The sequence below is a fragment of the Sturnus vulgaris genome, chromosome 4 (genome assembly GCF_052056855.1).
Source record: "Sturnus vulgaris isolate bStuVul1 chromosome 4, bStuVul1.hap1, whole genome shotgun sequence".
NCBI lineage: Eukaryota > Metazoa > Chordata > Aves > Passeriformes > Sturnidae > Sturnus > Sturnus vulgaris.
Window position 1 is genome coordinate 37307291 of NC_142246.1, and position 24547 is coordinate 37331837.

The 24547-nt window shown below is 37.6% G+C and overlaps 1 protein-coding gene across 4 annotated transcripts in view; it reads right to left on the reverse strand.

Moving 5' to 3' along the window:
* Positions 1-24547, reverse strand: part of CLCN3 (Cl-/H+ antiporter 3) — a 61309-nt gene that overhangs the window by 22058 nt on the left and 14704 nt on the right. For 2 of the 4 annotated variants that reach the window (XM_014878546.2, XM_014878544.2), the window contains exons 3-4: positions 2051-2208; positions 968-1067 (exon numbers count right to left, since the gene is read on the reverse strand). In XM_014878546.2, the coding sequence (XP_014734032.2) occupies positions 968-1067; positions 2051-2208 (258 nt within the window). Of the gene's footprint in view, positions 1-967; positions 1068-2050; positions 2209-15081; positions 15297-24547 lie in introns of those variants that run through there. The other 2 variants (XM_014878547.2, XM_088163613.1) reach the window with 2 other exon arrangements.

Genomic DNA, 24547 nt, shown 5'->3' on the forward strand with positions numbered 1-24547 from the left:
TGAAAGCACTACACTGCATGTTCCCACTGAAACTATCAGAAACAATTTCCAGTAATTATACGCTCCTGGTTTGTGCATCCAGAAGTATATAAACATGCTACAAACTTTGCATATATATTAATTTATATGTGATTTGTGAAAGAGATTATGTATATACCTAAGCAGTAATTTAAAAAAAAAGTATACTGTTACTATGCTTTTTAATAGGCATAGCCTTATTCCACAACCAATTCTCCTAACATTTAATCTAAAATGTCTGTTTGAAATACTTTTTTTAAAAAAACTGGGCACAGAGTTTCTGACCTTTCCTTCTTGCAGGTCTTAATCACTTCAAAGTATACTAACAGAAAAAGCAGCAGCACTGCCTAACAGCTGGGCCACAAACTATTGGATGCTTTTAGTTGTAAAATTCATTCTAAAAGACATTAAGAAGAAAAGAGAGAACTGAAGTATAGGTATAGGTCAACAAACTCTACCCATTAAAGTCAATATATTCTGTGGAAGAACCTCTGTAAAGGTATGACATAAACATATAGCTAGAATTCACTAATCCAAAAATGCATGCTTTACAAGGAAGTGTGCTTACCAAAACTACACATATACCAGAGCTACTTCAACACTTTCACAAGAAATCCTACAGGTAAAACCCAGAATTTTACAGAAAGGGAAAACATAAATCTCAATCACAGGATTAAAGAACATTGATAGTTTAGTAGTTTGAAATTCAAAAATACTTGAGAAATTCTCTCTAAATTCAGTGAGGATTTTGGTTCTCATTTGACCAGTAAACTCTCATATCAAAATGGTGAAGCCTGTAAATCAAGACAGTCAACTTTTTTCTCCCCTTATGGAACTGCTGTAGTAGACTGAACCAGCTGTTAGCTGGGTTGGTGGAGAACAAAGGAAAAACACAATAACTATACTTGCTGACAAATATAAGAAAAGAATCTTTTGTGTTTTCCTTTACCTGATGCCAAACCAGTTAATGTGACTACCAACCATCCTGACCATGCATCGTACAAACTTTTTGTCATCTCCCATGCTGATTCTTTCTTCTTGCTGTTAATCTGCAAAGAAAATTCAGTATGTAGAGTTGTATGTATTTCTGTAAAATGAATAATGAAAGAAAAGGAAGTATGGCATACAAATTGTAGGATGCAAGCTGCAGGCAAATAAACCCTCTCTTGAAACCACAAGTGTTCTGGTTGTATTTAGTGCTTTAAAAAAATAAATCAGCTTAATTATTCAGACATCAAGCAACTGACCAAGAAACATGTATTTTCTTAATTTAAAGAACTAAAATCCAGGAAATACATTATTAGGCTAATTGAATACTTTCTATGGCACACACCTAAAATGTGAATTGTAACACTATTTCTCTCCTATAGATTAAATGTTTCTTGAACCTGAATTAAACTGTTAGCATACTAATAATAAGCTATTTCATATGATTCAAATTCCAAAACTTCTACTTCGAATATAAACATCTTTATCTTTAGACTAAAAAACACATAAAAGTAAAATAAAACAAAAAATGGAAAAACTACCCTATAGTACTTCTAGACAACTATTAGTAATGACATCTGAAGTTATTGTACTGAAAAATTGTTATTGTTTTTTTTTCTCCTTATTCCACTCAGCTGCAGTGGCACTGACACACTTCTGTCAGTATAAAAGCAGTATATATCACATTTTGCTTTTCTGTACAAGTACCACCAAAACCACTATTGTACTATTACAAATACATCTACACTGGAAAATAGCCTTAAATATACTAGCATGCAAAAAATGCAGTACTTTAAAAATGGCGTTTGGGCAACAGGGACCTATTCCACTCTATTAAATTACTGCTTCCTTTCCAAGTTATAATAATGCTGCAAGACTGCAGGTATCCAACCTGCAGTGCTTTTTAAACAGTCATCAAATAGCTCTAGCTGATGTAAGTAACCATGTACGAATGTAAAGGACATGCATGTATTTGCATGTGTTACTAAATCAGACCCTAACTCCAACACCCAAGCAAAAAAGTGCTGTTATTTATCTCAAGTACCCGTCTATGCCTTTCTCTGTCTTTGCACTTCTCTCGAACCCAGTCAATGGTATGGAAGTCATCGTATGTTCCTACTCCAGGAATTGGCTCATCCAGAAGGTCCAGTAAATGTGTTGAACTGTTGATATTTCCTCCATTTGTCATTGTATAATGAGTTCCTGCAGCAGAGAAACACAGGAATCGATTAATTCTGGAATAAGTGAAGTATTCAAACTATGTTCATAGCACAAAAATTTCTGAACAACTAATTCAGACACTTTCCATAATATGCATATTGTATTGTCATTTAGGTCTCTCAATGTTGCATGCCACTCCTTTTTACTGTAGTTCAGCTGTAAGTTAAATTTGTGTATTAGTGACTTTGTGTTTCCATTGGTTACATAGGAATGTCCTAGTCAAATTATTGTTCTGTTTTGTGTACAGACTCTAGAAAAACTTTAATAGAACAAAGTGGAAAAAAAAAGCAGCTTTGATACACATTTAACTTGAAGTTTATTTCAGTTTATGAACTACAGAGGAAAATCTGTTTGTACAGAAACAAAGTAAGGATGATTAGCCAGAAAGTTCACAGTACCTTCATATGTTACCATTTATTTCTAAATATGCATTCTATTGATTACCAATCTCTCCTACACAGATTGTGAGTGCAGCTAAAAAGCAACAAAAAGCCCAACAAATACTCATATTTTGGTTTTACTGATTTTTTTTCAGGTACATCACAGAACAGTCCTCAGTCATGAAAAACTGGAAACATTGTATAAAGAAAATACCTTCTGCTAATTTATCATCACTAGCTAATTTCTTCACAAATAGCTTGCAGACCAACAGCCCCACAAATATTTACTGCACTGATCAGAGTAAGAAGAGCAAGAGGAATATTCAGAATTTTTCCATTTGCAAAAGTGATAAAAGAAAGTTTTACCTTTTTTAAGCTTTCAAGTATCATAAATTCTGTAATATATTGGCTTTTTTTCCTTAGTTCTCACTAGTTTGACTAAGAACAAAATAATTTACCCAACAGTATACAGCACACCACATAAAGATGTAAGCTCAAGTTGACCAAGATTTCTATCAGCTCAGACAGGCACCAGAACTCATTTCACTAGACTGATACTAGGATGTTTAGACAGGTGAGGGTTTTTTAAGCTGGAGGGTTTTTTTTTTTGTTGTTTTTTGGTTTTGTTTTTTTTTTTTTTTAATTCCAGAGGCTTCTTTAATTGAGCTTCTTGGTATTGTCAGCAGAAATTTCCAATTAACCAAAAAAACAAAACTAAAACAAAAAGCTTGTCAAAGGACCTACCTGTAAACTTGCAAATGCTACAGGTGCTGAGTTCACCAGCCCAAGCCCTCACAACAACTCACAATTAGATTTATACATAAATAAAATGTGCCTTTTCTCTTTACAGATGTGAATTCTAAGACCTAGAAGAAGAATTGTGACACCTGACATTACACTCTGACCAAAGTAGTGCCTCAGTCATCTATTGCTTAAGAGGTCATGTTAGTGGTGAAAAAACAAGAAAATAATACAAAATTCATATTAAGACAAAATGCAATCTATAATTTTCAAGATACACAAACAACTATTATTATTACAAATTCTAAAAAAAATAAAAATACAAAAGACAATGCAAATGTAGCAGACAACTCCCCAATAACACCAATACCACTCTCTTATGTGAGCCTGGCTGCCATCTTTAGCTTAATACTTTTTTCCCCAGTCTTTGCCGTACTAAATTCCCCCTCATCTATTTCCCATAGCTAAGCCCTGTAAATCTCTTCCCAAAGCTGCTGCTAGTCTCTCCTAAGGCAGATGTAAAGAAGCATTACCTATGCATCCATTAATAAAAGGCTAACAACAACAACAACGACAACAACAATTTAAATCAGATTTGCTAATAGAGGTGATTGTGAAAACCTTGCTTCAGGATAAGGGATTCAATTCTCTTGCCATTTCCAAGTCTCCCAACTAGAAGTCTAAGATACATGTCTGGCTAGCTGAATGGGCAAGGTGATCTTGTGGAAGAGATAATAACAAAATTCACAGTGTAATAACTAGTTTAGCTCTCAAAATTAAGACAGTAACAGAATGCATTATTAAAACATTATTTTTACATGAAATCAGCTTCCTTTTGCAAAGCAAGGGGACATTAATTAACCTCACCCACAGCTTAATTATTAATCTCCTACAAAGTTACAATGTGATCACACAGCTTCCTGAACACAAGTGAGTAGGGTTGGGCAAAAGTTTGTCTTTGCTCTGGAGGAGTTGGTTTTATGCCCTGCTATATATGAAGCAATATCAAACTACAAGTAGCATGCAATCCCATGCTACAGAAGGCAAAGGAAAGTTGAGAGTTATAAATGTATCACAAACATTAACAGATTATTTTATGCATATCATAAGGTGCTAAATTAGAATTCCCTCCAGGGGATTATAAGAGATGCCATCACCAGAGATGTCACTATATTCATTGCACCTGACCCACAGCAGAACTTGGAGTAGACTACAAAGGATGGTCATTGTCTAGAGACAGTAAAAATCCTATTGAAACTATTTCAGGTTCCTACTTTGCCAACAGTTGCCAGCACACCAAATACTGGAATATAAGTGATTATTATATGGTGGAGAAGAGACACAAGAAGATATGAAGAGGAGATTTTGTTGAATACAGAGCTGCCGTGAGTGCCTGATGCAATAGCTGAATAGCCTGAATAGCTGTAATCTTGTACCAAGTGAGAAAACAAGCAGCAGTGAGTGTGGTAGAAAAGCATCCTTAGGGGACCATGAAGAGGACAATTCTATAAAATCTGACGCTCTGTATCTAAGATATAAGAAGTCTGAGATGACATTCTTCTGTCAGTATTATGATCTATGTAGTAAGCAAATATTCTAAAGGAGATTTTAAAGAAATATACTTTTACTAAGACTCAACACTTTTCCAAGCTTTCGCTTCCCTTTCTACCCTTCCTTCTCTAGCTTTTCACACAGCAAGATGCTCCTTCCAGCTATGAAGATAATGATTCTCATCAGCATAAACAAACAAATTCTCACTTTTTACTCCCAGTTCCAAAGTGTCATTAAATGTATTTTCAACGCAATGTTAAAACCCTTTCCAGAATACAAATATTTCATCATAACATTCTAACCATCAGGCAGGAAATCATCATTACACAGATAAATTGTAGCACTTAGCAAACCTTCACAAGTATTTCCTCTTCCTTCCTCTTCCCCAGTTCTCAAGTTTCAAGATGCTTTCTCAGGCTACACGCTTTTCACCAAAATAGAAGCAGTTTTGGTCTTTAAAACCACAAGCACTTAGCATATAAGATGTATAGGTATAGCCTCTAGCTACAATAAGAGAACACTTCTGATATTCATATGAGGATACCTAAGCCATTTTGGAGCTGTAAAGAAAGTAAAGCCTTTTCGTTACACATGAGTTTGCTTAAGTTTTTATGAGACTGGAATCTAATGGTAAAAGTGGAAGCAGAACTTTTATTATTACTGCTATTCCAAACTAACTCATGTTACCAGAAAGAGGGAAACAGTAGTATACTGATCCTCTCAGAGGCTTAGTACAACTCATAAGAATCCTTATAAAGCTAACACAGTCTTTCCACGCTTCGCAAAAATAAGGCAAAATCACAGAATAGTTTAGGCTGGAAGGGACCTTAAAGATCATCTAGTTCTTGGGCAGGGACACCTTTCTCTAAACAGGTTGCTCCAAGTCCCATCCAACCTGGTCCTGAACACTTTCGGGCATGGGGCATCTACAGCTTATCTGGGCAACCTGTTCCAGTGCCACCATCATAGTAAATAATTTCTTCCAGTATCTAATCTACACCTCCTCTCCATTTGAAGCCATTCCCCCTTGTCCTGTCACTATGCACTCTTGTAAACAGTCTCTCCATCTTTCTTGTAGGCTCCTTTCAGGTACTGGAAGGCAACAACCAGATCACCTCAAAACTTTCTCTTTTCCAGGCTGAACAAACCCAATTCTCTCAGCCTTTCCCCATAGGAGAGGTGCTCCAGCCCTGCGATCATCTTGGTGTCCCTCTGCTGCCCTTGCTCCACCAGGTCAGTGTCCTTCCTGTGCTGGGGGACCCAGAGCTGGGTGCAGCACTGCAGGTGGAGTCACACCAGAGTGGGGCAGAGGGGAGAATCCCCTCCCTGGCCCTGCTGCCCACACTGCTTTGGATGCAGCCCAGGACACCTTTGGCTTTCCTGGTTGCAAGTGCACATGGCCAGGCCATGTTCAGCTTCTCATCCACCAATACCCTCTTCCACTTGGTCTTGTTAAACCTCATGAGATTCCCATAGGCTCACTTCTGGAGCTTATCCAGGTTGCTCTGGATAGTATCCCATCCTTCAGGAGTGTCAACAGCATCACTCAGTTTGGTGTCATCTACAAATCTGCCAAGCAAAATCGCAGTTGATCCCTTCATCTACGTCATTAATGAAGATATTAAATAACACCAGTCTCAATACAGACCCTTGAGGGACATCACTTGTCACTTAATCTGCATCAAAACTCTGAGCCATTGATCCCTACCCTCTGGATGTGGGGGTCCATCCATCCAAGCAATTTCTTATCCATCTAATTAATGGCCTGTTCATGAAATTCACCTCTGTTCAGTTTAGAAAGAAGGATGCTGTGGGGGACCATGTCAAAGGCTTTACAGAAGTCCAGATAAACAGTATCTGCAGCCCTTCCGTTTTTCACTGATGGAATCACTCTGTCATAGAAGGCCACTGGGTTGGCTGGACGTGAACCTTGGTGAAGCTGTGCTGGCTGTCTCGAATCTCAACATGTAACTGCTGTGAGCTGCCACCATCACAGACTGCAAGCTTATGGGCAGTAAGCTTCTATACAATAAAAGCAACGTGGCAATAAGAGCAAAAAAGGAAACCCTTTTGTGGGATTCAGTCACTGTAAGTCTTGAATGAACTACCTTCTAGAAAGGCAGCTGACTTTTGTTATCTTTCTATGTGTGTAATTCCAAGCCTTGAGCACAATCCTTTCTCAGCCGTCAGCTCCGGTGTTGCTGAAGAACTGTTTCAACTGAAGTTATTAAAAAAAACATTGCACAACGTTTAAAAAAAAACTATAATAAGCATTAAGGTTAGCAGAAAAACACTATACTTTGGGACACCTGATGAGAATGAAGCACAGGAAAAACAAAAATGATACACAAATGAAACCAGAATAAGAAAAGTGGATTCCAACGCCATAAAAAAAGCTTTCATGTCTGAAGAAGTGAAGGATTTTTTCTTCTTTTGTAAATTTTAATGAGAATGTAAAACATACAATCCAAAATTGCTTGAGAAGATACTATGTCTGACAAAAAATGAACAGTCATTACTGTACTGCTCTCCTGCATTTCTCTTTGAACATGAAGTTATACTCAATGGCTGCTGGGTCCCAACGCTGATCCAACCTCCTGCTTTGCCTAGCTAGTTTCTCCTGATGGAATCACTAGGAAAAAAAAATTACAGAACTAGTATTTTGCTATACTCACAGAATCTGCTTTATATATCAGGATTCCTCCCTGCCTTTTGTCCCTCATCATGGCAGGGAATATTTCTTTTTTCATATTTTATATTTTATAGATGTGCCTCATACAAGCAGTATTCAATCTTGATTGACATTGGAACTATTGGAAAGCTGATTTATGTAGATTACACACAGCAATCTTGAGGCCATGCACAATATTTTTAAAGGCTGCCTCACCTACTGCAGCAGTAACCGCATACTACTTTGTCTTTTTGCAACTCAAGAGATTTCTTTCCAATTTGAAAGTAACCCTGGAACACATGCAGCTGATGAAAGGCATGGATTTAAAAAATAAAAAAAAACCTGGTAAGTTCACAGCTAATTTATTTCACACAAGAAAGGAATTTTACAACATACATGCTGCTCCTGATTCATGCTTAACTGTTCAACAATCCTCTCCAACTCTTTCCTTGTAGGCTGTGTTCCTTCTTTTCTCATAAAAATAATAAGAGAAATATCAAGATTTAAGACAAATGCTACATCCTGGGTAGTCAAATGATGCACAACAGATTTTATGTGGTAATCCACCAAGTGATTATCTGAACAATTACTCAGTATCACCTAGAGAACAAATCCTCACAGCTACACCCTCACAAGAGAATAAAGTACAGAACTGAGACAAGAACAGGCTTCTCAAGAGGTTAACAAGTTATCAGAGTTAACAAAGGACCGTAACCTTATAATAAAGCTTAAGAACCTCTTCTATATGCTACCCAGCATGATATCCATTTCTGAATGCACATCAGAAAATACACCATTGTCTCAAACTGAGCCTATATTACCTTATTCCATTTTAAGAACTGAGACATATCTCTTGGGACATAATTACACAGTAAGACTGAGCTGATCTAATTGACTGCTGGCACACAAAGAGTAGATCTTGCTCCCCCTATTTCTCCCTGCCATTTTTGGTCACACACTCCCACTCTCACCCTTGGATCAGCTCTGTCACCCTTGATTTGACTGCACAGTAAACCAAGCCAACATGCTAATCCAACTAAGCAGACAAAACTAACAACAACAAAAACCGTGCCATTTTATGGAACTGGAATCAAGTTTCTGTGCTATTGGAGAAGAAACAGAGCCAGTGCAAGGGCAAAAACTGAGAGAATAGATGAGGAGCAACAAGTTCACCCCTTCCACAGCAACAAACTGTCAGACTAGTTATCCTGAAATACATAAATGCACCCTTGGGGTCTTGTTAGATTTTAATTATAACTTTCTGCTGGAAACAACTCAAACTATAAATATTAATGTCCAGACACTATACAGTAACATCTATTTCACAGAGCTCAAACTCCCAAAGGTTTAGAAACATTCCAGAGTTGTGAAAACAACAGATAAACAATGTCAATGCTGTATTCAATGGCAGAGCAATAACAGGACCTAATTTGGACCTAATTTCTCAAAGGTATTTCTCTACAAGCTATGTAATTGCTGACTCTTACAGCAAGAATAGCTGCTGCTGCTCACCCATCCCTTTTTCTAAACAATGCACAAGTACACAGCAATCGCCTCAGCCACTGTTCTTATGGCTGACAGCAGTGCAAACGTATCTCCTTTGGGCTACTCCCAGCAGTGTGAAAGAAGGAGGGAAAAAAAATAGAAGCACCTCTGGGAGAGAAAATGAAGCTAGTCAGATTACAGTAAAGGCTGCAATAAGCTCCCCCTGTCATGACCATCCAAATCTGCTGAGTGTTAAAATCAGCAGGGGCTGTAGCTTTCCGGAGGCCAGATTCTAATCCAAGGCTTTGCTTCACCCGTATGTCCTTGGGTATTAGGTGGCAAGGGGAGTGGAGGCAGGGAAGCACCGGAGTGCAACGCACACTGTAAGGATCCCTTACGCTTGTAATAAAGAAGATTTGTATATACAAAGTATGTGTTAGTGCCTCATCTTCTTTCTGTGTCTATATTCAGATCTCAAAATATGAGGCTTTCAATTAAAAAGACAAGAAACAATCATCAGTTTATTTAAATTTGTCTGTAACCACTCAAAAAGAGTAATTAAGCACTATTTCCTTTTCCTGGCTAGAAGCAATTTTTAAATTTCAGAATCAGAAGCACAGAACACAATGCCAGTGTAATTCACTACTGTTGTTGATTAATGATGTTAAAGTCTTTGTAATCAAGTAATACGTTCTACTTTGTGTGCAACTATGAATTTTCAGCATGTCTCTTCAGTTAGCTCTTCTAACTGCATCAAAGGCTTTCAAATAGAAACTGGTCTCTGCATTACAATCAAAATGCATGTAAAATTGACACAACTATATATACACAAACTGAAAAAAATCAGCTGGAAAAAATCTGATAAATGGGAAACAGGAAGACATGGAACAAGTTTTGAAGAACAATTGTACTATTTACCAAAGTACTGCATGGCAGTACTCTCCATTTCATCTTCCCCCAAATAGATCTGGGTTTAAAAATAACCTTTTAAAAAGCAGCAGTCAAATTAAAGTTCAATAGTAGCACCTCTGACTTAAACCAAGACTTTTGAAGATTTGTGTCCACCACAAATGGACGGGGGGAAAAAACCAACAAAACTCTGAGCTTTGCTTTTCCCTTTAGGTGAAACAAACATTTCTGTTTCTATGATGCAGCACCAAAAAAAAATATTTTCTTGTAGTCGTAAAGGCAGATAGACTATTTATTTAATTATATCTGTGATGAATAGGGATTTCAGATACGCAACTGAAAAGTTATTGAGATCCTCCCACTACTACATTACATACAGACTTATATGTAAGGTGAATAACGAGGAAGGAGATGAGAAAAATAGAAGGTATAAAAATACATAAAGTTAGATAAAGCAAACATTACCAAAGGGAAATTATCTATGATCTAACAATGACCAAGGCCATAAGAGTCAGAACATCAGAAATTTAGATAATTAGATTTCTAAGTGCTGCTGCTGCACGTACATAAGAGCAACTTACTTATACGTTGTTTTAGAGGATAAAGACAGGATACAGCAAAAATAATAGTTCTGTTAATACAATTATCTCAATTAGATCACATTCAGACCCAAGAAGGGCATAATCTTGGTCCATTCATTAGTTTTCTAATATCTCAAATAAAAATACAAAAAAAAATATTTCCAAGATTGAGAAACATGCTTCATAGAGAACCTTACCAGTTATACAGCACATGCAGACAGATAACCTGTAACCACCTAAATGAACTGAAGTTACATCTGATCATACTTAATGTTAATCACCAAAGTCAAATATGCTAGACTCATAATTAAAAATCCTTATCTCTCATTTATACAAGGAACCTTAAAACCAAGCACAGCAGAAATACAGTGCCATAATCATATTGAGTTTCTCCATGTTATTTTTTTTCTCAAAGGACTTAAAGTTAGAGAATGATCATATAATCTTGATCACATTTTCTGTTGTAAACATGTAATTAATCTAGAAAAGTATTTTTTTAGCTCTCTCTCTGCAACCAATAAAATTTCACGGTCAAGTTCTAGCTCTGAGCATGTGTACACAACTTTCATACCCACTTATTTCAAAGGTCACACTGGTACTGACTTTTGATTTATTACTAATTCTTAAACATAAGAGGCCCTTAAGCAAAAATACAGCCTAATACACTAAAGTTTTATCACTTAAGAAGATCTGAACTAGCTCAGTATGCATCTGACTCAAAGTTTTTCTAGGATATTATTAAATATTCTCTGCCCCACAGCTCACAGTAACAGGTGAGGCTCCAGGGGGCTGAGAGGCTTCCCCTATGTTGCTATTAGTATTGTCTAAGCAAGAGAAGTTGCACCTTCATGGTTGTGACTGGTGCACAATAAATGAAATTGTGACTTGTTTTGTGTCCCAAAAAAATTAAGTTTACTAAAACTAAGTCATCAGTAAATCTGGTATATTCTTTATATACATAATTTTCACATCTCCTGGCTATTGATTCAATCGGAGATTATTAGTGAAAGAAAATAACATTAATTTTGCCTGAGGACTTCCAATTTCTTACATCTAAGACTCGTTTATGTATATGTATAACTAAAACAACTGGGAGTCAACAAAGCTTGTGCTTACTAAAGATCAAGTCTTGCTTGATCTGGTAGCCTGGCCACTATACATGGTATTGCTCAGATTTCAAATTTTTAAGGTGGAGTAAAATGAATGCTTATTTAAGAATAATAAAAAGAGGGGCAGGGGTAGAGGAATCAGAGTGTGAGTGTGTACGTGAATGGTTTGAAGACAAGCAAGATACTCATCATTCTGAACTTTCAAAAGGGTCAAGGTAGTAAAAATTATGCAAAAATAAATCTGAGGGCAACACAAATAATTTATTTATACAACATATTTTGCAATATATTTTTTGTTATATGAAAAATTCTTACAAAAATGTACATCCCAGTTACTTGGGATATATGCAATCCTAAATCAGAACTTTTAAACCCTTTCTGAGAAGTAGTATTTTTATCTCTTATTTAGTAGAGAAGAGAGCAGAAGTTAACTGTGTTCCTGAATTTTTATTTGTGTGTCAGGGAGGATAAGTAGGTCTGGAACAATGCATTCAGTATCACATAAAAAGAAGCCATAGAACAGCATAAGTGAAACGAACTCCTGGCAAGAAGTATTCAATAATACGTGTTTAGCTATTTTTTTAAGAGATAATAGTAGTAATCAACATAAAAGATAAACCAAATTAATAAATACATATTTTTAAATCTTTACATTTGATGTTTCATAGTGTACTTGCACGGGGAAAAAATCATCTTAATGCAAGCTAACAGATCAGGCCTTTAATAATAATGTGTTATAATACTTTATATTTCATCTCACTGAACTTTAGTGAAGGCTGTTAATTAAACCTCAAAGACCCCTGCTGATTTAAACAGTCACGTTATAATTGCTGAGGTGCAGCTACTTTGGGTGAGCCACTGCAGTCAATTAGTGCAACAAATGCTTTGATGTTACAAAGCAATTTTGCATGATGTGAATATTACTCTGCAGGACATACAAGTTGTCAGTATGAGAATAAGGGAAAAAATTCACCACTCTTTGACAATTAAGTCTGCTTTCTTGGAATATCTTTACCACGTTCTCCAAGCTTGTTATCATAATGCTGTGAAATCTATCTACACGAGAGGAAAATAAAAATCTTGGTAGTACACAATGTCAAGAATTTACCTTCAATTTCAGGTTTTGTCTGCTAGCATTTTGAGCTTTATTTTAATAGCTGAATCACAGTAACAGATTACTGTGACACCATAAACCAGCAGGACAAACTCACAAATTTTGGTTACATCTATTGGAACAAACTGGTCTGGAGTCATCTTCTAAAGAGACATATTGTCGTGGTTTGATAAGCACTTGAAAAATTCAGAATTGCAAGAGATTACAGTGCCACTACTCAGATTTTGTTGCTGCTTGTTCAGGGCTTTTTAAATCTAAACTCACTAGAGCAAGCCCAAGAAGCACCAGTAATGTTTGTTTTGAAACACAGTATTAGAATATGGGAAGCACAAGTCCTAACAGAACTCAGTGAAACTGCCAAAAACACAAGTCACAACTGGGAATTGTCTTGCTGGCCCCCAGTAGTGTCACCACAATGGAGCTACCTAGTTGAATCCTCCACAGTTTTCATTACAGTATTTGCAAACATTAGATTTAACAGCAATACTCCAGTGTGCCAGACACCACTTTGCACTGCAAATATCTACTTTTTGTATTGTAAAAATCTACTAAAACCTGTTAATTTCCAAGAATATAAAACTGATCACATTTCAATGTCTAACTATAACTGCAGAGTCTGAAAGTGTCATGTTAGGACTGTTTTGCAGTTCTCATATTTAAATCTATCTACAAATCTAAACTCACAGGATGGTTGAGGTTGGAAGGGATCTCTGGAGGTTATTTTGTCCAAATCCCCTATTCAAGCAAGGTCACCTAGAGTTGTTTTCCAGGACCACGTCCACATGGCTTTTGAACATCTCTGAAGAAGGAAATTTCACAATGTGTCTAGGTGACAGGGCTCAGTCAACCTCGCAGTATCAAACTGTTTCCTGATGTTCAGAGGACTCGGTCCCGTGTTCAGTCTGTGCCCATTGCCTCTGGTCTCGTCACTGAGCGCCACTGAGAAATTCCTGTCTCCACCTTCTTTGCACCTTCTCTTCAGGTATTTATAGTCAGCCTTGTTAAGATCTCAAATCCACATTTTGCAAATCTTTCAAGAAAACACCCGCCTCAATTCCTCAGAAGTGATTCTAAAATCTGACTTACAGAACTATCTAGCACTTGCTAGACAGTGTAAAATGTACTTGTCTAAAATAAATTGTCTTGGAACTTGTTGATGTTCTTAAGATATGCTGAAAAACATTCCAAGAATCATAAAGAGACGGCAAATAACCTTCTATGTCAACTAATAAAAGACAAATAAAATGTTAGACGAAAATAAATTACGAGGTAAATTATTCACAGAAATAAAAGTTTGCATGGACATAAAAATTAATAAATTACATGAAGATAAAAAAATCATTTTATGTAAATCATCTCTCTATTCTCAGCCTACCTCTCAGCCTTCCTCTCTAATGCTTACGCCAGCAGCTATAAATGTTGATAACTTTCTAATTTTAGATTGCCCAATTTAAACAAAAGTAGGAATTCACTACATTTATTGTTTTAAATACCACATTGTGACTATGCAATCCAAACAAGAAAACATACTTATATCCTCATAATTTGCATGCGTAACTTTTATTCCTACTACAACTTCTCAGACAAAATCAGATCTTTTCAGAATGCATTCTGCTTTAAATTTGCAGTGAGAAACTAAATATAAGTTCAAGAGAGGATTTTTCCCCCCCTGAACACTGATAACACTTTTCTTTCTAAATCTGCTTCCTTACAAGCAACAGTGTAAAGAACCTACCCTAAAGTACCAGTTCCTTATGAGTTCATCAATATTTGCTGAGCTGACATATTACCATAGCAGAGCTTACCCTTGGCATATCAAAGACGGCAACAACCGGTCAAGGCTTTAAACCAGGTACGGAAACTTCAAAGCCAGGCAAACACTGTTCCTATTCATGTTAGTGAAAGGCAGGTAAATATCCTATTTAGTAACTCTAGCTAATTTGGTCGTAGTCAAAAACAAACACAGTTGCTGGAGGGATTTTTTTCTGCACGAGATGGCTTTATTGATTAAAAAAAATCACACACAAAAAAACCTGAGAGAGAGCGAAATGCAAGCCTGCCACATATCGAAGATGGAGTCACAGGGCGATGAGATGTGAACCAGGACTGATCTGCCCGCAAAGAAAACAATCCCTGACAACACAGGAACCAGCCAGAACTGAATTCCTGAATTCTCCTCCCACAAAAGGCATCGGGTAGGCGAAACAAAGCAGTTCGATAATTAGCAAGCCATTACGTCCCTGTTTCAAACGCGGACAGCGGTCCCGCACGTACAGATATGCAAACAAGTAACCGAAACGCCAATCCGGCATACCTCGTTTATGCAACTCCCGGAGCGGAATGCCGTCTCCTCCCCCTCCATCGTAGGGCAGATACGGATCGGAAGAGACATCCATGGACGTGACGAACACGAGGCCCGCCTGCCGACTCAGGAGGGCCGCGGCATCGCTCACGCAAGGGCGGCCGCGGGGGCCGCTGCCATGTTCGGCCGGGTCCGGCCTGCGCCGCCGCCGTGGCTCTGCAGCGCCGGGCTCTGCGGAGCGGGCTCGGCCCCGCCGCTGATGTCAGCGCGGGGCGGCCCCGCCACCTGCGCCTCCGCCCGCCACACGGCCGCGGCCCCGGCCGCACGGCACAGCCGCCGCACGCACAGAGCGGAGCCCGGCGGGAGAGCGCGGCAAGCGCCCGCTGCAGCTCCCGGGAGAGCCGCCCCGCCGGGCGAGGGGTCCCGCCCCGCCGGCCGAACTGCGGCAGGGACGCGGTCGCACAGGTGACCCCGTCAAAGCTGCCACCCTGTCAACAGGTGGACGGTGGGGCCCGGCTCAGAAAAACAGGCAAACCTGCCACAAAAGAGCCGCCCATAGTTCCTGCACCTTTCTGGAGCCACGCCTGCTGATGCTTCTAAACACCTATAATCGCATTTTATCTGTAAGGGAAGATTCATGAATTGCTGGGGGCTGGGGAGAAGCTTCCTTCCTAGGCATTTTAATTGCTCTTTTCTAACATCAAAACGATTACCTCCAAGGAACAACAACCAAAAACCAACCCGTCTGCTCCACAGGATCAGCTCACCCCACTTTCTCCAACCTCCTACCCCCCATTCACGTAGAACTTTCAGTCCTATAGCAGTGACTGACAGAATTGAACGTATGTCATCAAAAAAATTAAAACAAGAATTTGATTACATATCTAACTAAAATTGAGTAGTGTCTAATTTTTTTTTTTCTAATTATTCTGGTATTACAACTGTGTAACATCCGTACTCACACTACAAAGCTTGGGATGGGGGTGGAAGAAAATGTAATAAACACAAGTCCACACTTAGCTTGCATTACTCCACACATTGATAAAATGGTCTGAGTCCCTTAAAAGTCACAGGCTCAAAATAGGCAACAACCCACATGAATGCTAACCAAGGCATTCATGTGATGCATCATCAAGCAGCGGCTGTTACAGCACTGGCAAAGCCCAAGCACTTCAAACAGCCGGTACCTAAAGACAGGAAATCTTACACTGGCTGCATGCTTCCATTTGAAGCAGATACTATTACATATTGAATCCATATACTATTTTACGTTTAACGTATGATCTTGTCATGGTCCTATCTTGCAATTGCTACTAAGAAAAATTTATAAGAAAGCTATTTTACATGAGCTGTCCATAGCTGGTCCAGTGGTAATGAAATACATGTGAAAGGTATGCATATTGTTTTTCCTTTTCTTCCCCTTCAGCAGGTAGCAAATATAAATATACCGCATGCCCACTGCACCAAGGCTCAGCTCCATTTCAGTCACACAGCAAACAAGGAATTAATTTTATTGTGTATGCCTTTGCACCTCTGTAAGTGTAAAAGACAGTTATTTTAATTTTCAAATGCATTAGTTTCTTAAATAATTTTCCATATATGTTCTGAGGGAAATAATTTCTTTTGTAAGCCAATGTTACGAGCTGCATACTGCCCATGATCATTCTGAGGCCAGAGCAGGTCATAACGAAATGTTACATTTACTTCACAAATGTACAAAATATTAAAAATATGGCTCCAATACAAACATTGAGAAAATGCTGGTAGAAAAACAAGTGAGAAAAGGGGGAAAAATGAGCATACAGCAAAATATGTTTCAAAACCTTAAGGACTACCTTATCTCCAAGATAAAGGGAACCATTCAGCCACAGATACTCAATTCTAAAAAACAGACAGCTCCATTTGCTATCAGCTATACAAACAAATGCATTTTTAAGAGTGGCCTCCAACATCCTTTTAAACAAAAAAACCAGAGTATTTAAGATCTTGCACATCCAAAACTTTGAGAGCCATTACGCATTATCACCATTTTTTTTGTCTGTGAAACGACAAATCTAAGCACCTCTTAACTTCAAATTATCCACATCCCTTATTTCCAGAGAAGTACAAAAGAAATCCCTGAGCATTTTTAACTCGTTACCTCAACAGAACCTGGAGGTAGTCTGTAATCTGATTGTAAGGTTCTAAATAAAAAGTCATTCACAGCAGGAAGAAATACAACAGTTTCTGGAACCTCAAGCAAGAATCATTACAGAATGAACTGTTAGTGCATTTATTATATGTTGATTATACATAACAACACTATAAATTCAACTTCATACTCAAGAGAATATGAAATAAAGGATATAAAGGACTTGCATTAACAAAGTCTGGAAGATCACCTCTACTTTAGGAGCTTGATGTGGTTACTGAAAGCCTGGAATGTCTCTTACTTTATATTCCAAAGATTATGTCAGTTATTTCTGTTGTGATGTTTTGCAAATTCCAAAATTATACTCAGTGAAATGGTGTCTCTAGCTACCTATATATTTTGAGTATTATGAACACTTGTTGTAAGGCCTAAAGCAAGTTTAACAATAGGCTTATTTTAAATGGTTGAGAGACCTTCAAATTGCAATTTACTACATAGAACAACTCACACAAACAGCAGGTTTGTATAGCAGCTTGTTTTCCTAATTTCATTGCAGTAATAAGGTCTCAATCCCAGAAATTCTCCATCCCCAAATAACTTCCCACATCTGAGTGTTCCCACTGTTCTCTGCAGGCACAAGCTGTGGTTAACCATAACTTAGATGCACCTGTCTTTGCAGAAGTCCATTATTCCAAGAATATTGGAATGTACACAGGTGACACACCTTTAAGGCATATTAAGAATGACAAAAGGCACTTTTATCCTCTCTCCACACTTTACCTTTTCAATTTAGGGAAAGAGAAGAATCATATTCAAGGCAAAGTATCTGACAATATAAGAACAAGTCAGAGATTATACAAATCAGATATGGAAAATGGAAATATATTTTGAAGGGGCAAAACAAGGCCAATGAAAAGAAGGGGAGGTATGACAGCCTGCTTACCTAAAGCTGGAGGGAAGACCTTAACTCTGAAGCACTTCCCAACATCTCACATTAAAAGGTAAGCTAGGTTTAAAGAAGACAGCCAAGCACCTTGCTACATATAAAATAAACATGCTGTCACTTCTCCCAATTACTTGGTTTATTTTGGTGACAGACTATGTAACTTTGTCACACCAGATGAAATTTTATGAAATTATAAATGTAAGCTTTGGGATGCTGAATGATCTCATCAGCATAACCACTGATGCCAAAAACGTGACTGATAATTACAACTGTTAGTGTGATGGATGCAAAACATTTTGGTGACTCTTAACTGACATTTTCTTTCCCATTATTATTCAAAACTAAAGCTTATCTTGCAGCAGAGCTAGAAGATAATGTTCTCTTTAAATATGCTACATACAGAGTCCTCACTAAAGCAGCTACCATCGACGGCCATTCCAAAAAGAATTAAACTCATATATACCTTGTCTTGAAAGGTGGGCATGAAAGCATCCATTTACAACAGAGTGCCCCAAGTATACATGAAATGTCTCAAAACCCTCTGTGCCTCATCATTACTCTCCCTTCCAGCTTTACTCTCCTATCTTTCCTCCCAATTTCTTCTTTCATTAATCATTTTCTCAAACCATGCAGCCAAATTAAGCCCAGGTCTAACCTCTCTACCAGCTTGACTTCTCTTAATGTCTCAGTTTACAATCTTGCAGCCCCTTCAGCCTAATTTTGTTCATTCTTCATAAAATCATAAAACTTTCTCATATGGGTCACACAGAGCCTGCTGTGAGACTATGAAAGATGATAAAAGGACAAGCACTGTACTCTCAGTTCTAATTCTCAGACATGGTCCAGGATGATATAGCAAAGATGCAACCACAGAAAATGGGTAGGAAGGGAAGAGAGAGAAAAAAAGTACAGTTATACATTGCTTCAAATTGATACACAGTAAAAAACAAGGATAAATTACTTCGGAAGCATTGTAATTTAGGCTTTTGAACTTCATTCCTTCATTGGTAGTATACAGAATTCTGTCCTTGATCAGTGTATCAGGCTATATGTAGAAGATTCTGTTACCACTGCCACCTCATCAAAAGCCTCAATAAGGCAGACAGAAAACAACATGAAAAATTTTAGACCAAATAAAATATAAAAGCAAAAAAACCCAAATTAATAGCATATGCTGTTGAGTAGCTTCAGGCAGAGGGGTTTAAGGTTTAAGAAGTAAGTAAGTAAGTAAGTAAGAAAAAAAGAAAGAAGTAAGTGGGGGAAAAACCCAGAAGAAAGTGCACAGCAGTAATACACAGTATTAATTTCCCCCTTTTTGCATTTTATTAGACAGAAAAATATAGTTTCTTAATCACAGTGTCTTTTTTCATAATCACTTGTTTCCCACAAATTTGTTATTTAATTTTGCTCACAATCATTTCACCCACCAGAGAACAGTTCAGGTTCTTATCTAATAAACTTTTTACTGGCCAACCACAGGTTTTTGTATTATACTCCTATAGTTTTGTATAACTTCCAATGGTGCTTTTATTCACTGTCCAGACCCAGAAGGTGGTAATTGAAGTCAAACCCAACCAGCAAACAGAATGCAGCAGAACGGGTCATGTAGCCACAAGCATGTTGTGTAATCAATTCTGAGACTGACTTCCCCTCAGGGAAGTTGAACCTTCACTGCCAATCAGGGAAACAATAGTAAAGGTTTCCTACTGCTATGCAAAACTTCAGGACAGAAGAAAAAGTAGTCTCAAAAAGGGGGAAATAATAAAATCATGATTCAGCATTAACACCTAAGACCAAAAATAAACTGGGGGGGGGGGGGAGAGAAAAGTTTGGTCCTTAAAGACTGGTTGGCCCAAAACACTGACATATTGGCCCAAAACACTGAAAGCAAGACTAGTCTCCCAGTTTTCTTTCCACTTCTTTCTGGGCCTGCCAGTAAGTAACATTATTTAATGTGTAACCCAATGAGGCTGGAAGGAAACAGTTGACATCAACAGACTATGTATAGTTACCAAGTGTGAGAGGTGTTAAGTCTTTTTAGTCTTTGGGGTTTTGTTTTGGTTGGCTGTTTTGGTTTTTGGGGTTTTTTTGGGGTTTTCTTCCTGGGGGAGGGAGTTCCTTGTTTTTTAGGGTTTTTTTGTTGTTGGTTGGTTACGTTTTGGTAGTTTGTTTTTTTTTTTTTAATTGATCAGTTTTACACTGACATTAGAAATATCTACTCTGTATTAATCATGTGAAGAGGACTTGGAAGAAAAGCAAGCTATTTTTCTGCATACAATTTGGTCTCTCTGATTCTCTAAGAGCCTCTTAACTACTTCCTATATTTTTCTACTTTCAATTTTTTTTCTGTACTTTTTGTTTACAGGGTAGGCTTTTACTAAGAAAAAAAGTACTGCTGCATTTTCACCTTTGCATATGTGTTCTCACACTCCAATTTGCTTAAGCTGCAGTGACAATGCATCAACAGGAAGATTTGGCATCCTTCCTTGAAGTTCACTTCTCCCCTTTCTCAGACTAGCCAAAATTCTGCTGTGGAGATTGTTCTGTTTTTCCTCATACCTAAATTCATACAAGGATATAGGTCTTTGATGCTTCATTGCCCTTATTCTGTTCTAGGGTTGTTTACTGTTGGCCACTATTTCCAATTTGGTGTTTGAAGCATATTGCAGGGGATAAAACTCTAGCACCACCGTGTATTCCTCCCTAGATACCTAGAACCACTGACCTGGTTCTGGCCTGGCCAGCAGGAGGGGCATGACAAAGACATTATGTTATTTCCATACCACCTGACATCATTGCTGGGGCAGGGAAATGGGACTCTTTCTAATTTCTAAGAAGGGTATTCCTTTCCAATTGGGAAAATATGGCTGCAGTAGGGTTCAGTCAGGTCAGACTCTGAGGTGAGAATTTTTGCATGTGACTAATTCTCTTTTTTTGTTCACAGTTGTTATTACTGTTGTTGCTGTTACTGTTGTTTTCTTATCTCATTGCTGTTTCCATTAAATTGTTCTTATCTCAAGCTGTGATTTTTGCCTTTTGTTCCTCCAATTCTTCTCTCCATCCACCCACAGAGGTGGCAGGAATGGGGAGGAAGGTGGAGCAAGCAGCATGGTTTGAAAGGTCTGGTGGAGAACTAAATCAGGGACTAAGTACGGCTCCTAAACCACAACAGCCATATATATACACATGTTAAGCTTACCTTCGAGAATATATCTTCTTCATAAATAAATAAGCTTTGTGAACATAGTGTCAACAGCAATTCTGTATGTTGTTAATACATAATACTACATTATGCCAGGTATATTTGAACTCCATTAAACTATGGGCTCAGTAGTGGTCAGAATAAACTTATTCAGTTTCTAGGACATGCCCATCCTCCAGATGCTGTGTGAAGTTCTGACCCCTCCCTTAAATTAGAAATATTAGAAAGGGTTCAGAAAGGGCCAGTGAGGAAGACCCAAGGGATGGGATAGCTACAAGGTCAAATTAAGCAAAAAAGAAGACCTCAACCTGAAAAAGACATAATAGGGAGAAGAAAATATAAACAGAAATAAAATTTTCACCATCTGTTCTAATAACAGTAACAGCACCATGTAATTCATGTGTTAATCCTTGTTAATTTTTACATGTGTATGGCGACTGCATGATAGGCTTATCAGGATATGTGTATTTGGCACAAAAATCAAGTCATCCTAGTTTCAGGTCACCCTATCCTAGTTTCATACCAAACCTTTTCCTATCAACAGCAGTTTCACTTCAATAAGCTAATAATACCCCCTAAAACTTTCTGTATCAACAGAAATATTTTCTGCAGTTACGACTGTAGATGAAAATTAAAAAGCACAAAAGAGAGCTTAAGCATTTATTCCATACAAGGGTAAGTGACAAAGAGATCCAGTCCACGCTGACATATGGGCCAGTGTTAACCTAAGCAAGACTCTGGCACTTATATCTGTTCTCAGCAGTATTTATACCTGGATTTAGGTTCAAAATAAAGAAAAGAAGGTGGTACTTTACATAAAATGTAGCTAAGCTATGAGAGCTGGCAAGGGATGGTTTGAGTGCTAAAGAATTGTGTTTGTGAGAAAAGCTCAGTTCAAGAAAAATACACCAATAAGGACTAAAATTAAAACCCACCACTCAGATGAGAGGCCATCAGCTAGACAAAAACTGCTGTACAAGTACTGTGGTACCTATCTCTTACTCTATTCTTACTCTTCCTTAAGCACTGACTTTTAACCCCTGTCAGAGACAGGATGCTGAACTAGGTAGTTTTGTGGTTTGACTCAGCACAGCTGTTCTTATATTTCAGGGACATCATGATATCCTCTTTCAGAATAATATTTCTATTTAATCCAAGCAGATGAAAAGCTTTTGTTTTAAAATGCTGGTAAGTAAGAATATTCTCAAAGGCAGAAAACAAGAGTACAGCCTGACATCAATTTGGTTAAAATCTTATCTGCCTTCTTTGACTGACTTGAGAGATCAAAACTAAAATTAATAAATGAAATATTATTAAATCTGTAAAAAATAATTTGTCTATTTAGTTCCTAAAGATTTTATAGACATATTATGCTGAATCATTTTATTTTACATTTCAGACTCACGTTTCTACATATATGCCATCACACTTCCTCTGTTCCTCTGTTTTCATTCCTTCATTTTATACTATTCACACCATTTGTCTGGGAGAAGGACACACATACTAACACTACACCAAGCTGTCAGGCTGGGAATAACTTCCTCAGCAGCATCTGTTGACAAAGCCAATGTGCTTTAAGCACTTCAGAAGAGCTCCAGAAGGAAGCCAACAAAATTATATAACATCAGAAAGATTAAAAGAATGGATTATTAGTATTTTAATTCATCTTCTTTCAGAGCATCAGGCTCATCTGCTAAACAAAACTTTGGCAGGAAGGACTAGTAAGACCATCCAAGGACTGTTACTAGGGTTGACAAACAAGTTCTCAAAGAGCTGACCATGGTATTTCTGAGAAATTGAAATGATAATTATTTGTTTTCAGACATTTAAGAGAACAAGAAACTACTTGGTTACTAAAACTCTACATACACACTGATGTAATTTCCATCCCTCAGAAAGCCTAATGCCACACCAATCCATTTATAATCTGAAGGCCTAAACTAATGCTATAACACAATTACAGCCTTTTCAACTGCAAAAATATCAAGTGAATTTACATTTTGGACAATAACTAAAAAAAAAAACAACTCAACCAAACAAACATTAGAGTTCAAGAAATCACTACCACAACAAACAGATACTCACTGAAATTCACTCATTTGATAATGACATCTCATAACTTAAGATAAAACATTTTTTTCCTTAAACGAAGAATCTTCTAGTCAGCTGGGGGGGGGGCGGGGAAGGGGAGGAGTGAAGGGGTGTTGAGAAGACTTTAAATCCTTGAAGAAGAGCCTTGTTAATTAGCCCAGTTACCCATGTGAACCATGAACCATCACAATTTCTGTTCCAGAGAGGCAAGCAAAATCAACTTCAGGCATTACTAATAAAAAAAGTAGAAGAAATCATGGTTTGATGCTATCAGATATCCTGTGTTTAGCTGCATTAGTAGTTTGAAACACAGGCAAAACCTCTGCAGCCTAACTACAATCCAACAGAAAAAAGTAAATTATAACTAGTAATTGACAATTTAATTTAATTCCATAAATTTGCTATGCCTCATGCTTGCCCTTGTGATCACAGCACATCATGTTATCTCATGTTTTGATCTGTATGGCAGCATTTGTGGGTGAATATGCTCCTTACTTAAGAATAGCAATGAGCTCTTTAATGCAAATACTGCTAACGTGGAAAATACATTGTATGTAACTTAGGAAAGTGATATGTCCAACTGTCATAATGATTGCTCAGTCAAGTCAATTTTATAACACATGGATGGAATGGATGGATAATAAAAACAATGCCAGTGGTGCAAAATTACTTCAAAGGCTCTTCTTCATATCAGCTGTGAACAATAGGAAGAATCTGTTAAGGCAATTTCCACATATAAAGAATACAACAGGAACAGTAAGCTATTTTGTTCTTTTCTTTGTATTCTTTCTTCTATTTATAAAGGGCAATAGCTAAATAGAAACAAGCATCCATCTGAAACAACATTCACGTGCTGTTGAAAAAGATAACTAGCACTTGCTTGAGAAATTATCCCCCTCTGTGGTACAAACTTCTCCATTATACTGAACTGCCTGCACTTGCTGAAAGTTACATAATGCCATAATATTAGTTCACTATTATAAGATTTTTAGTGTCAGTATTTAAGGCACCAAAAATGAATTGTTTAGGTCTCTCTCTTTAGGCAAGGAACTCCAAATCATGGTTAAGGAGGTTTTAGGAGAGATGCAGTGTTTCACACTCTGACCTG